Source organism: Oryctolagus cuniculus, chromosome 7 (genome assembly GCF_051225735.1).
Source record: "Oryctolagus cuniculus isolate XC-2025 breed Fujian yellow rabbit chromosome 7, ASM5122573v1, whole genome shotgun sequence".
Taxonomy (NCBI): Eukaryota; Metazoa; Chordata; class Mammalia; order Lagomorpha; family Leporidae; genus Oryctolagus; species Oryctolagus cuniculus.
In genome coordinates, this window is record NC_142873.1 from 42,548,508 (window position 1) to 42,562,641 (window position 14,134).

General features: G+C 56.6%; 1 protein-coding gene across 4 annotated transcripts; it reads left to right on the top strand.

Moving 5' to 3' along the window:
• The first annotated feature begins 5,389 nt into the window (after positions 1 to 5,389).
• Positions 5,390 to 13,665, top strand: SH2D2A (SH2 domain containing 2A). Of its 4 annotated transcripts, none has more exons than XM_008264292.5 (9): positions 5,418 to 5,564; positions 5,664 to 5,791; positions 6,099 to 6,259; positions 6,927 to 7,111; positions 7,553 to 7,642; positions 7,826 to 7,994; positions 10,890 to 11,039; positions 11,170 to 11,451; positions 12,596 to 13,665. In XM_008264292.5, exons 1-9 carry the CDS (start codon positions 5,554 to 5,556, stop codon positions 12,749 to 12,751), a joined length of 1,332 nt encoding a protein of 443 aa, XP_008262514.2. In that variant the 5' UTR covers positions 5,418 to 5,553; the 3' UTR covers positions 12,752 to 13,665. The 4 variants fall into 4 exon arrangements, with proteins under 4 accessions (XP_051714492.2, XP_008262514.2, XP_089155911.1 ...); XM_089299785.1 differs by having other exon boundaries at positions 5,428 to 5,564; positions 5,664 to 5,795; XM_051858532.3 differs by lacking the exon at positions 5,664 to 5,791 and having other exon boundaries at positions 5,390 to 5,564; positions 10,887 to 11,039.
• Positions 13,666 to 14,134: the final 469 nt, after the last annotated feature.

A 14,134-nucleotide genomic window follows, 5' to 3' on the forward strand; every position in this document is an offset into this window, starting at 1 on the left:
AGTGTCCTGGATTCTGGTTTTCTTTTCTTTTCTTTAAGATTTACTTGTTTGGAAAATGTCCACACTTCCAAAAGCAATTTACAGATTCAATGCAATACCAATCAAAATACCAAGGACATTCTTCTCAGATATAGAAAAAAGTGATGTCAAAATTCATATGGAAACACAGGAGACCCTGAATAGCTAAAGCAATCTCATACAACAAAAACAAAGCCAGAGGCATCACAATACCAGATTTCAATACGTACTACAGGGCAGTTATATTCAAAACAGCCTGGTACTGGTACAAAAACAGATGGATAGGCCAATGGAATAGAATAGAAACACCAGAAATCAATTCAAGCATCTACAGCCAACTTATATTTGACAAAGGACCTAAAATCAATCCCTGGAGCAAGGACAGTCTCTTCAACAAATGGTGCTGGGAAAACTGGATCTCCACATGCAGAAGTATGAAGCAGGACTCCTACCTTATACCTTACACAAAAATCCACTCAAAATGGATTAAAGACCAAATCTATGACCCGATATCATCAAATTATTAAAGAACATTGGGAAAACCCTCGAAGACATTGGCACAGGCAAAGACTTCTTGGAAAAGACCCCAGAGGCACAAGCAATCAAAGCCAAATTTCACAAATGGGATTACATCTAATTGAGAAGCTTCTGTACTACAAAATCACTTTCCTTCACTCAGGAAAGTGAAGAGGCAACCAACAGAATGCAAGAAATTATTTGCAAACTATTCAACTGATAAAGGATTAATAACCAGAATATATAAAGAGATCATGAGACTCAACAACAACAAACAACCCAGTGACGAAATGGACAAAGGGCTTAGGCAGACGTTTTTCAAAAGAGGAAATCCGAATGACCAATAGACCATGAAAAAATGCTCAGGATCACCAGCCATCAGGGAAATACAAATCAAAACCACAATGAGGTTTCACCTCACCCCAGTTAGAATGGCTTTCACACAGAAATCTATAGAAGTGAAATTAGCACTTTGAGAAGCAACGACTTGAACAGCCCTTGTCTTGGCTGTTGAGAAACAGTGTTTTTGTTTTTTTTTTTTTTTTTTTTTTTTAATTTTTGACAGGCAGAGTGGACAGTGAGAGAGAGAGACAGAGAGAGAAAGGTCTTCCTTTGCCGTTGGTTCACCCTCCAATGGCCGCCGCTGCAGCCGGCGCACCGTGCTGATCCGATGGCAGGAGCCAGGATCCAGGTGCTTTTCCTGGTCTCCCATGGGGTGCAGGGCCCAAGCACCTGGGCCATCCTCCACTGCACTCCCTGGCCATAGCAGAGAGCTGGCCTGGAAGAGGGGCAACCGGGACAGAATCTGGCGCCCCAACCGGGACTAGAACCCGGTGTGCCGGCGCCGCAAGGTGGAGGATTAGCCTATTGAGCCATGGCGCCGGCTCTGTTTTTTTTTTTTTTTTTTTTAATCACTTTAAATAGCACTCTGACCTCAGAATCAGCCCTTAAGGCATTCTGGTCTGGCTGAAAAGCTCACAAGAGCATTTCAGTCACTAAAAGCCAAGACACTGTGGCAAAAAAAATGTCCTACATGGCTGGCGCCATCGCTCACTAGGCTAATCCTCTGCCTGTGGCACTGGCACTCCGGGTTTTAGTCCCAGTTTGGGCACCGGTTCTGTCCCAGTTGCTCCTCTTCCAGTCCAGCTCTCTGCTATAGCCTGGGATGGCAATGGAGGATGGCCCATGTGCTTGGGCCCTGCACCTGCATGGGAGACCAAGAGGAAGCACCTGGCACCTGGCTTCAGATCGGCACAGCGTGCCAGCCATAGTGGCCATTTGGGAGGTGAACCAATGGAAGGAAGACCTTTCTCTCCGTCTCTCTCTCTCACTGTCTAACTCTGCCTATCAAAAAAAAAAATGCCCTACATGAAGGACCTCGGTGGGTCAGACCACAATGGAAAGAAGTGGTCATCAAAGAAGGAGGTACTTTTCTCTGAAGGGAGGAGAGAACTTCCACTTTGCTTATGGCCTTGTCTAAATACTGACAGAGTTTGTGGATTCAAAAGGCTTCCATAGCCTAGGCAGTTCATGTCAAGAGCCTCAGATGATCACTGATGTCATACATAAGAGTGTTAATTGTTAAATTAACAACAAGAGTCACCATACACTAACTTCCCATCAAGACCTCTGATCTCAAAGAGTTGCATTATAATTAAGTCTGAATAATCACAAAAGTTTATCACTCTTGGGTGCTTCTTTAAATTTAATTAAGTTTCTAGGGGGAAAAAAGTGAAATTAACTTCAAAATACAATGACTTTGAACAACCCTTGTCTCAACTGTTGAGGAACAGTTTTTTGTTTGTTTTGTTTTGTTTTTTGTTTTTTTCCCCATGCAAATTATTGAACACTTTACTTAGTATAGAGTTGGTATTCTGTGCATAAAGTTAATCAAAATGGATCTTAGTGGAGAATGGGAGAGGGAGGAGGGGAGGTGGGAGAGTGGGTGGGAGGGCGGGTATGGTGGGAAGAATCACTATATTCCTAAAGTTGTACTTGTGAAATGCATGAAGTCTGTATTCCTTAAATAAAAGGTTTCTTTGGGGGGAAATAAATTTTAAAAAAAGATTTACTTGTTTAGAAAGCAGAGTGACACAGAGAAAATGGGAGAGACAGAAAGAAAGTGAGAGATTCCATCCTCTGGCTCACTCCCCACATGGCTGCACTGTCCAGGGCTGGGCCAGGCCAATGCCAAGAGCTAGGAACTCCATCCAGGTCGGGGTGGCCTGGACCCATGTATTTGGGCCATAGTCCACTGCCTTCCCAGGTGCATAAGCAGAGAGCTGGATCAAAGCAGGAGCAGCTGGGCTTGAGCCAGTGCTTGGATATGGGATGCTGTTGTCGCCAGCAACAGTTTAACCCGGTTTGTCACAACACCAGCCCCTAAGATTCTGGTTTTCTTGAAGCCTGAAACTGATCTTCCCAAGGAAAGCCACACAGGGCTCTTTTGCTCCAGCAATAGTTAAAGGCGTTGAAAGCCCTGCTCCTTTTCTGCTCTCCTCAGCTGTCATCAACATGAAAGCAGGGGCCGGCGCTGTGATGCAGTGGGTTAAAGCCCTGGCCTGAAGCTCCAGCATGCCATATGGGCGCCGGTTCTAGTCCCAGCTGCTCCTCTTCCGATCCAGCTCTCTGCTATGGCCTGGAAAAGCAGTAGAAGATGCCCCCAAGCCCTTGGGCTCCTGCACCCGCATTGGGGGCCCGGAAGAAGCTCCTGGCTCCTGGCTTCAGATCGGCACAACTCTGGCCACTGCAGCCAATTGGGGAGTGAACCATCAGATAGAAGATCTCTCTCTCTCTCTCTCTCTCTCTGCCTCCCTCTCTCTGTGTAACTCTGACTTTCAAATAAATGAATCGAAAGAGAGAGAGAGAGAGAGAGAGAGAAAGAAAGAAAGAAAGAAAGAAAGAAAGAAAGAAAGAAAGAAAGAAAGAAAGAAAGAAAGAAAGTCCCACATGGAAGCCTCAGGTTCAGATTAATGTTCTCATTGTATGACTAAAGCTGAGTCTTTGTAAAATTATTTACTATTTTCAGGGGCTACTTCTGTGGCATAGTGGATAAAGCTTCCGCTTACAGCGCCAGCATCCCATAGGGGCATCTGTTCGAGTCCTAGCTGCTTCACTCTGATCCAGCTCCCTGCTAATGTGCCTGAGAAAGCAGTGGAAGATGGCCCAGTTGTTTGAGTCCCTGCACTCATGTGGGAGACCCAAAAGAAGCTCCTGACTCCTGGCTTCGGATCAGCCCAGCTCCAGCCATTGAAGTCATCTGGGGAGTAAACCAGCAGATGGAGGATCTCTCTCTCTCTCTCTCTCTCTCTCTCTCTCTTTCTGCCTTTGCCTCTGCCTCTCTATAACTCTGTATTTCAAATAAATAATCTTTAAGAAATTTTTAAAAATAAAATTATTTACTATTTTCTATTTATTTGAGAGGCAGAGAGAGAGAAAGGCAGCACACTCAACATCCACTGGTTCACTTCTCAAATGCCTGTGACAGCTGGCTTTGGGCTGGGGTCAAAGCTGGGAACTCAAAGCAGGAACAAGACCTAGGTCTCCTGTGTGAGTGGCAGGAACCCAGTCGGTTGAGTCATCATTGCAGAAAGCTAAGTCAGGAGCCAGAGCCAGGAATCGAATCCAGATACTCTGATGCAGGATGTGGGAGTCGTAACCACCAGCCTAAACACCTGCTCTCTGAATCTGTGTGTCTCAGTCTTGATCTCAGTGGTCCTACCTGTAAACTGGTGACAGGAGATCCTCAAATAAGACCAAGCCAGGCCCTGGCAGTTATTTACCAAATCATAACTGATTAGACAAGGCAATGGTGGGCTATGGGTCAAGTCTGCACACGTAGGGTAGGAAGGTAAAAGGAAAAACTCATCAGTTTGTCCCCTTACTGCAACGGGTAGAAACAGGGGTAAGCATTGTGGTGCAGTGGGTTAAGCCATCTACTGGGATGCCTGCACCCACATCAGAGTGCCTGGTTAAGACCTGGCTTCTCCACACTTCTGATGCAGCTTCCTGCTACTGTGCCTGGGAGGCAGTGGATTGTGGCCCAAGGACATGGGTCCCTGCCACCCACATGGGAGATTTGGATGGAGTTCCTGGCTCCTGGCTTTGGCCTGGCCCATCCCTGATTGCTGCAGGCCTTTGGGAGGAGCGAAGCAAGCAGATGAAGGATCTCTGTCTCTCTCTGTCACTCTGCCTCTCAAATAATAAAGATTTTTTTAAATGATAGGAGTAACAAATTTTTTAAAGATATTTTTTCACTCCATTGTGTGTGTTATCTCCTTGGATTCCCACAATCACCACCTTCATTCCAAAATCCCTGGCTTGGAGTTAGCTATATAGGACAAGACATTGCTCTCTGTACTTCCTAGCATTAAGGAAAAGGCATAGGGGCCGGCGCTGTGGGTAGCTGGTAAAACCTGCGCCGGTGACACTAGCATCCCATATGGGCGCCAGCTCAAGTCCCAGCTGCTCCCCTTCCGATCCAGTTCTCTGCTGCGGCCTAGGGAATGCAGTAGAAGATGACCCAAGTTCTTGGGCCTCTGCACCTGTGTAGGAGACCCAGAAGAAGCTCCCCATTCCCACCGCTCAGAGCAGAACGAGAGCCAGACTGGGAGGTTTCCCAGGAAGAAGTCAGAAGCTGAGACAACGAAAGAAAGAAAAGGAAGTCCGAGCCTGGGCTTGGGGCGCAGAGACAGCATCTGGTGGGGTGGAGAGCAGACATCAGCCAGGACTTCCCAACACGTCAACACCAAGTGACAGGAACAGCAGCCCCACCAGGCCACTGCACCACCGTCAGCTGCCCCACTTCCGGGGGCGGGACACCTGCCTCAGTGCTTTCCGTGACGCGAGTCTTCTGCCGGGCGGGCGCGGGCTGTGGGTGAGGCGACATTTCCTGTCCCGGGGGCTAGGGCGAGGGGAGCAAGGAGTTGCTGAGCATGCACACCTCGGGCGAGCCCAGACACCCACCCTGTGCTGGGGGCCCCTCATAGGCTGCCCCATGGAGGTGCCCTTGGCCCAGATATGCCCCCAAGGTAAGTGCAATGTTCAAGATCGGGGCTCGGTGTGCAGGGACAGACGTCAGTGCGGGGACAGACGTCAGCACAGCCACCACCCTTGCTCTCTCTCCTCAGCCTGAGCGCCCACCTCAGGGGTGAGAGAGCTCGCCCCCCTCCCCCATTCCCTTTTGGGGGAGCTCCGGGCCCATCCTCCCTGGGCGCAAAGGCAGGCAAGGCGAGGGAGCAAGAAGACGAAGTGCACGGTAGGTGAGGATCCCAGGCCCAAACAGGGCCTGCTCTGAAGGGAGCTACCTCTCCACCTGGGGGGCTCCCAGCCTTGTTCCCAGCCCTCCCTCCTGGCACCCCGCTTCCCTGGCCGCCCCCTCTGATAGCCGCCGTCCCTCTGTGCCCCCTGGGCTCCCTACTCCTCAGGGTTGACAAATCCCCTCTGCGTCTCCCTGTCCCCAGGCCTCTGCTCGGGGAATGTGGGGTTCCTCTGAGCCTGGCAGAGAGGGGTGGGAGGCAGAGAGAGAGGCAGCACCCCCCCTGAGCACCCCTTTATGCTAACAGGAAATCACGGAGCCCCCAGCCCAACCTTCAGCACGTCCCAGACCATGGACTCAACCCGTGGGAGCTGCCAGGGCCTTGGCTTGCTCCCCAGGCCCAGACTGCAGGCCCTGAGGGGCGAGGAAGCCCAGCCCAGCCCCAGGGCCCTGGCTGTCCACACCACGGTGAGTGGGACCCTGGGGTGGGCATGCAGCTCCCTCATCTCCTCCCACCCCTCCACGGTGAGGACTTGCAGGTGGACAGGTCAGCAGGAGAGGAAGCTGGGATGAAGTGCAGGTGCCAACAGGCTAGGGGCCCGGAGGGAGACAAAGATGGCGGGCAGTGCCTCCTTCCCACGCCGGGCTGGTCCCGCGCCACTTCTCTGCTCCTGGGAAGCTCAGCCGAGCCCACAGGCGGCCAGGTGCAGAGCCCTGCGTGGCAGGAGCAGGTGTCTTGGTGTGCCCAGCCTCTCCCAGGTGCCGTCCCAGCCCTTTCCATCCACACAGTCCTTGGGAACTCTTGCTCAGCGAGGCCTCTGGGGTGACTCCCTTCAGCCCCATGGCTTTCCGTCCTGTGGGAAGACCTTGCTGCCTCTCAGCCCTTTGGAGCAGTGCACCAGCCCATGGTTCCAAGTGCCCCCGGGACCCAGAGACAAGGCAAGAGCGAGAGTCTGGGAAGCAGGCCGCTGGAGTGAAGTTTGAGTCGGTAGTCTCAGGAGGCTCCTCTGGGCAATCAGGGCCTGAACTAGCCAGGAGGGACAGGCAGGAGGGCGAGGGTGGCTGCCGGCACGGAGGCAGCGGAGGGCCCCTCCATCATGGCCACTTCCCCTCCTTCCCCTCTTCCCCTGTCCAGGTTTGGCCCCAGGCCTCGGGGGCTGCCCTCATCCCAGCGCCAGCGGAGAGAGCTGAGGAGGTGCCTGGAGAAGGAGGCCTGACCCTGCAGGCCGAGGCCCGGGCTTGGTTCCAGAGGACCCAGGCCCACCAGCTCCTGCAGGACGGGGCCGCCCCTGCCTGGTTCCACGGCTTCATCACCCGGAAGTGAGTCACAGGGGTGGAGAGAGGCCTGAAGAGGGGCAGACCCAGAGCAGAGTCTCGGGTCCTCAGGCAGGAGGAGACGGAGGCCACCAGCCCAGGCACTGGCTCCCAGGGTCTCCTGGGCTTACACGGAAACCTCTCTCCTGGAGAGCACTGGAGCGACTCCAGCCCAACACTGTGCCCATGCCTCAGTTTCCCCTCTCTAGGCTCCAGTGTACCCTCTCTCTCCAAGCCACCCTTGGAGGACGAGGCTCCTGGAGGCTACGGGGCTCAGGGGTCTCCGGAGTAGGATCCCAGCCCGTCCACGCAGACCCAAGTGCCCTCTTCTCCCCACCTGCACCCTAGCCCTTGCTCAAGTTAGGGATCCCTGGTGAGAGTAGGGAGACAGAAGTCGCGGCAGATGAATCAGAGCAAGGCTCCGCCCCCTCTCTCTGACACCCACAGGGAGGCCGAGAGGCTGCTGGAGCCCAAGCCTCCGGGATGCTACCTGGTGCGCTTCAGCGAGAGCGCCGTGACCTTCGTGCTGACGTACAGGTGCTGAGGGCGCGGAGGCGGGGCTCCGGGATAACTGATGCGGGGCGGGGGGTGGGGGGTGGGGGGTGGGGGGCTTGGTGTGGACCCTATCACAGAGTAGGTAGGGGCTTAAGGGTCACACCTCCAGCCGCTGGCCCTGGCAGCAGGGAGGGAGAGCGTCTAACCCCGAATGGTGCCGCCCAGGAGCCGGACCTGCTGCCGCCACTTCCTGCTGGCCCAGCTCGCGGACGGGCGCCACGTGGTGCTGGGCGAGGACAGCGCCCACACGCGGCTGCAGGACCTGCTGCAGCACTACTCGGCCTGCCCGCTCAGCCCCTACGGAGAGACCCTCACGGAGCCCCTCGCCCGCCAGGTACGCCGCCGACCCCCGGCCCCGCCCCCCCCACACACACACCTGACCCAAGACCCAAGGACCCAGGCCCATGATCCTCCCCATCCAGAGCCCAGGCCCAGGGCTGTGGCCCCAGCCATACCTCCCCTGCCTACTCACCACCATGGGAAGTCATTGGAGAAAGAACGGGGCAGAAGAGACCCTGAGAGACCAGCCCAGCCACATGGACAGGAGGGGTGGGGAGGGCACACCAGGGGCCGGCAGGCCCTGGGAATGACCCAAGGACAAGGCAGACAGGTTTCAAACGCACAAAGCTTTCTCTTAGGAAGCAAAGACTGATAGGAACCAAGCACGCGGTGTGCAGCCGGGAGAAACCACACAGCCTGCAGGGAACGCCTCCCTGGTTACAAGTTCAGCAGCTCTGAGCGGCGCTGTGTACCGGCACTGTTCTGCACACCGGGAGGACAGCAGTGAGCGAAGCTGACCGAAATATCCCTGCCTTCACGGAGCTTCCCTCGGAGGAGATAGACAGCAAACAGTGCAGATAACAAGCAGTGCACGGTAGTGAACGGGAAAGGGAGCGACTGTTTCACACAGGGACATCGAGGAAGGTCACTCTCACGGGGACATCAGATGCCTGAATGGAGTAATAGAAGGAGCCCTGCAGAGAACTGGGGGAAACGTGCTCTAGACAGCAGGAAGAGCAGGTGCAAAGGCCCTGGGGGTGCTTGATGTGTTTGGAGGATCACTAACTGGGGTGCATTGGGGCGGCTGAGGGCGAGGCAGGTAGGAGACGAGAACAGGGAGGTGAGGGAAGGGGGCCTGTATGGATCTGGAAGGTTACACCGAGTGGGGGGTAGGGGATGACTCTGCAGAGTGGCAAGCCGAGGAGTCGTGTGACCCGGCAGCTCAGGAGAGGTGAGGAGGAGGCTGCTAGACGTGGGGTTCCTGCCGTATGTCAGGCGAGGTGCTGGCAGCCGGGGCCAGGGCAGCCGACGTGGAGGAGTGAGGAGTGTGGCCCTGCATAGCAGGCAGAGCTGCGGGGCTGTTTGCAGCATTGGAAGAGAAGTGTGAAAAGGTGGAGTTGTCATTGTCTAAACAAGGACAGCTGTAGGAGCAGTCGGTCCGGCAGGGGTGGGCGATGGGGGAAGTTCAGTTTGGGACATGCACAGCTCGGGATGTCTGTTCAACATGCAAACGAGGGTGTCCGCGTGTCTGAGGCCTGGGCCGGGGATAAACGCTGGGCAGTCGTCAGCGCGGAGAGGGGCTCTGAAGCGTCTGGGGCTGGGGCTGGGGCTGAGGCGGGGTCTGCCGCAGTCAGTGTCGATGGAGGAGGAGGGAAGATGTGCACCTGCAGCCTGCACACACGAGGGGAACCTGCAGAGAAAGCCGAGCAGCCAGAGCCGAGAGGAAAACCAGGACGGCTCGGAGCTCCGGCAGCCAAGCCAGCCCAGCAAGGGTGAGCGGCCGTGGCAGCTCAGGACTTGACCTTGGATTTCAGAGAGGAAGCCACTGGTGACTCCAATGAGAGCAGCTCCACGGAGCTTGATTGGGGTCAACTCAAAAGAAGTGGGGACAGTGCCAATGGTGAGGAAGAGGCAGAGACCCGAAGACGCCCAAGCGGCAGGAACTGAGTGCAGGGAGGCAGCGGTGAGGGAGAGGCCATGCGGCCCTCGGGGAACTGTGCCAGTCACTCAGGCTCTCAGGAGTCCATTTATCCCGGAGCAGCGGCAGCCATGGGAGGACTGTGAGGGCGTCTGTGTAAGATCACCCCTGCCCCAAGCCTGGAGAACAGCTTGACAGGCAGGAGCATCGGGGAGGAGGCCTGGCCAAGCATGGTGGCTGCGGGGCTGGAGGAAGGCAGCCCATGTGAGAGGCATTCAGGCAGGGGAAGGGAGCTCTGCTCGCCCTGGATTTGAGGCAGAGGTGCCAGGGCTGCCTCCTAAGGCACTGTTTGCATAGCAGGGAGGAGGGGCTCCTTTGGGATGGGTGGGCAAAGGTGGGGAGCATGGAGAGAGAAATCTGACTTGGACCCCTTAAGCCTGCAGTGCACCCCCAGATGGAGACCTGTGGCTCGCAGGAGCCTGAGAAAAAGCCTTGTGGCCTTAGCCTACCAAAGGCAGCAGGCATTCGAGCCTGGGGCTAACACTGAGCTAGAAGCACACCTGCAGGACGGTAGCTTCCTGCTGCGAGGCCGGCCGGCTGCATCCCTGATGCAGCAGTGTATCTCCACATGTGACCTGCTCCCCCCTGCAGAAATTAACGCAGGCTCAGCAGTCGTACAGGTCGGTCCCCGGGCTGATTGCTTCGTAGAAAGTCTCCTAAGGCTTTGTCACGTTTTTTAAAGCTTTACTCAGTTATTTGAAAGGCAGAGTTAGAGAGAGCAGGAGGAAGGGAGGGAGGGAAAAGAGAGAGAGAGAGAGAAAAGGGGGGGCAGGTGGAAGCCGGAAGCCAGGAGCCTTATCCAGGTCTCCCATGTGGCTGCAGGGTCTCGAGTACTTGAGCCATCTCCTGCTGCTTTCCCAGGTGCATTAGCAGGGAGCTGGATTGGAAGTGGAGCAGTTGAGACATGAACCGGCGCCCACATGGGATGCCGGCACTACAGGAGGCAGTTTAACCCACTACGCCACCACGCTGCTCTCTTTGTTGCATTTTTGCAAGCACAGGCACAAATGCAGACTGGCCTGGCCCTGTGTTCCACATGAAATCAAGTTCAATGCCAGTTCCAGCCTGAGCCCAGAGCCTGTACCTCCCTGGCCTCTTCCGTCTTCTCCCCTACGGGACCCAGCCCAGGCCAAATTTCTGTGTCCATCTCACCCTCCGCCGTCCCTCACTTGGACCTCGAGGGTCACCTGCCCACCCTCCATCCCGCCAGGCGTGGCACCACGTCTCTCAGGCCTCCTTCTTCCCCAGCAGACTCCGGAGCCTGCAGGACTTTCCCTGAGGACTGAAGAGGCAGACTCTGGAGGCAAAAGCCAGGATCCAAACCCCCAGTACAGCACAGTCATCAAGCAGGGGCAGGCCCCGGCCCCAACACGGACAGAGGGGGCCTGGGAGCCAAAGGAGGTACTGGGCAGGAGCGGTGAGGGTGGGGGCAGGGCTGGGGTGGGGCCAGAGGGAGGAGGCGGAGCCTGCACAGGAAGGAGATTGGCCCTGCCTCAGTTACTCTCACGGACTCTTCCTGCTCTCTGGCTAGCTCTGCCAGCCGCCCAGGCCCAAGCCTCCTGTGCCTGCCAAACCCCAGCCACCGCCGGAAGTCTACACAAGCCCTGCTCCGCGACCCCGCCCGGCCCTACCCCCCAAGCCCACCAACCCCATCTACCACGAGCCTGATGAGCCCATAGCCTTCTACGCCATGGGCCAGGGCAGCCCCAGGGAGGCCCCTGGCAACATCTATGAGGAGGTGGAAGTGCCGTCCGCCACGGCCGGGCACCCCATGCTCCGGAAGTGCTGGTCCAGGCCGGTCCCGGGAGGCCAGGTAAGCAGGAGTGCAGGGGAAGGACTTCCTGCAGGTTAGACGTGGAGCCTGGGTCAGGGCTAAGGTCAGGGGCCTGAGGTGAGAGGAGAGGGACAGAACCGTCTAGGCTGTCAGCAACCTGCTCCAGCCCGGGTGGGTCCCCTGTCCCCCCCCCACCTCGGCCTGGTCACTCAGCCCAGCCCAGGCACCCCGGCCTTCCCTCGCTGGAGCCTGCCTTGGGCTCTCGGCCGTCTCGTCCCTCAGTCCCTCTGTGGAAGCACCTGGGGTCCACCCCACGTCATGGTCCTGCCATCCTGGAGAAGAGCACTGGGGACCCTGGGGACCTCGGATGAGCTCAGGCGAGGCACATCCGCACTCCCCACCCCCCACTTCTCACTGATGGGTCCAGTGTGTTAGAACCACTGGCTGCTCCCACCTTCGCCCTCAACCCCGCCCCCTCAGGCCCTTCTCTACCCTCCCTCTCTGCTGCGCCCCAGGCCCCACAGCCCTGTGCCTGCTCTCATTCACCCGCACCTCTGCCAATGACTGCTGTCCTAGAGCCGATGTCCGCATCTCCGCCCCAACTTCTCTCCATGCCCTTGGTCAGCTCCATGGTGCCCCATGGTTCCTCAAACCCAGCACAGCCAGCGCTGCTCTGGCCCTAGCCCCGACTGCTCCCTCCCTGCCATGTTCCGTATCCTGACTGCGATTTCTCCAGCCTGAGTCCTAGGGCCCGCTCAACCATCTCCCTTTTCCCACACACCCCCGCGCCACTACTTCCTGCTGAGTGCCTACTTCTCTCCAGAGGCTTCCCTTCTCGGACCACAGAAGCCACGCACTGCACCTGCCCTGCCACTGGTCACCGGGGACACCCTCCCTTCCCATCTCTCTAGCTCCCCAAGAGAGTGGGAGCTCCCTGAGGGCAGGGACCGGGACCCACCCAGCTCTGTTTCCAAAACACTCAGCCTGGTGCCTGGCATGGAACAGGTGCTCAGGAAATGCTTGTTGAATGAATGAATGAATGAATGAATGAAAGGGATTGGGCCCCCACTCTGAAAGTCAAAGACAATAGTCCTAATAAGGATCAAGCATCTTAGCCCTTGAGCTGCAGGCAGTCCCAGGAGACAGAAGGTAGAGAGACCTGCGATTGTTTTTCTCTCTACAGAACCCATGTGGCGGGCAGCTGCCATCTGAGAGCGCCGTGGCTGGACAAGGCCCTCCCCTGCCCCAGCAGCCCCCGCTGCCCTGGAGGCACACCCTCCCCCACAACCTTTCTAGACAGGTGCTTCAGGACAGAGGACCCCTTGGGCCTCCTCAGTAGGTGGTGAGTCAGGATAACTTGGAACATCGGGTTCACACACACCTGGGCGGCCGTCTCAGGAAACGCGGGTGGAACAAAGCATGGGTGATCGAAGCTGGAAAGGGCCTCAGCCTCATCTATTGCAAGGTTGGCAAAGAGGTGTCATCTCGCATGCCAACTCCAATCCATTGGTCGTGGCTGCCTAGAGCGCTGCCTTGGAAAGGATATTAAGGTCATGTCTGAACTCAGCAGAAAAGAACCCCGTGATTGATTAGTGATGTCTGCCCTGGGAGAGGGAGGGAGGAGGAGCAGCAGCAGCATTTCATTTGCCCTTACTGATCAAGTCCACCTCCCTCTGGAGGCAGATGAGAAAACGAAGCCAGAGAGGGATGGTGGTGACACACCAAGGTCAAGGACTGAGAACCCAGGCTTCCTGATCCCCCCGTTTAGTGCTCTGTTCTTACCCCACATCCACCGGCTCTCTGCACAGGAAGCATCAGAGATTTCCTCAAATAGGAAACCTGGCTGCTTTCCCCAGTCCTGCCGCATGGGTGCCTGGGTGCAGGGTCCCCTCCTCTGGACACCACCACCCACCACCCAAGAAGCCTGGAGGTCTGAGACGCAGATGTGGGGTCTGCTTCCTCCTAGGAACACTGGCTCCCTCCCGGGAGTCCCCAGGAACCCAGTGGCTCGGGGGTTGGCCACCCTGTAGGACAGCCGGGAAGTGTGCTAGGAGAGCCTTGCTGGCTCCCGCAGCCCCATTTCTCCTCCTGGAGTCTAATTTCCTTGGCCCTCTGCACCTTTGAGTCTGGGCTCTGGTCCAATGCTGCTGTTGTCTGAGGAATGGTTTGGTGAGAACAGATGTTGGAACTTGTTTGTTGATTCTTGTCTGGCTAATAAATCATCACCAACAACCTCCCCGCATAGGGATCCAAGTCCTCCAGGCTCTTGTCTCGGTCTCTGCGCCTCTGTCTCTCTTGCACTGTGGAAGGCAAGTGCTTGAATGGCCACTGCAGCGAGGGCAGAGGGTCTGGGGGCTCAGAGGCACCTGGGCAAGGGCCACACATCTGCTGGCTGCGCCACTCCAAGGCAAGAGACACAGACCTCTGTCTGCAAAAGATGCCATCCCCAATCGGGGTGAGCCGAGCGGGCAGCCTGGGGCAGAGGGGTGGCTGCCTCACCTGGGGGTGCTGGTGAAGAGGGGCGGCAGGGGGAGCCCCCTGCAAGGCCTTCCTGACCCCCAGGGCTCAGGCCCCCTGCCCACTCCCATCCTTTTGTGATACCTCCCTACTCCCCTCCTTCTCTGCCCACGCCCACCTCCAGGCCAGCTGCCGCCCCAGCTCCAACCCCCTGGAAGTGTCTGCCCTGGCTGGGACTGGGGGCTTTCCAGGCAGGGCCAGCTCT

Bases quoted from the DNA above. Each gene is read 5' to 3' on its own strand.
- SH2D2A (XM_008264292.5), top strand. The intron at 7,995-10,889 runs GTACGCCGCCGA...CTTCCCCAGCAG, and splicing joins CGGAGCCCCTCGCCCGCCAG to ACTCCGGAGCCTGCAGGACT. The intron at 11,040-11,169 runs GTACTGGGCAGG...CTCTCTGGCTAG, and splicing joins GGGCCTGGGAGCCAAAGGAG to CTCTGCCAGCCGCCCAGGCC.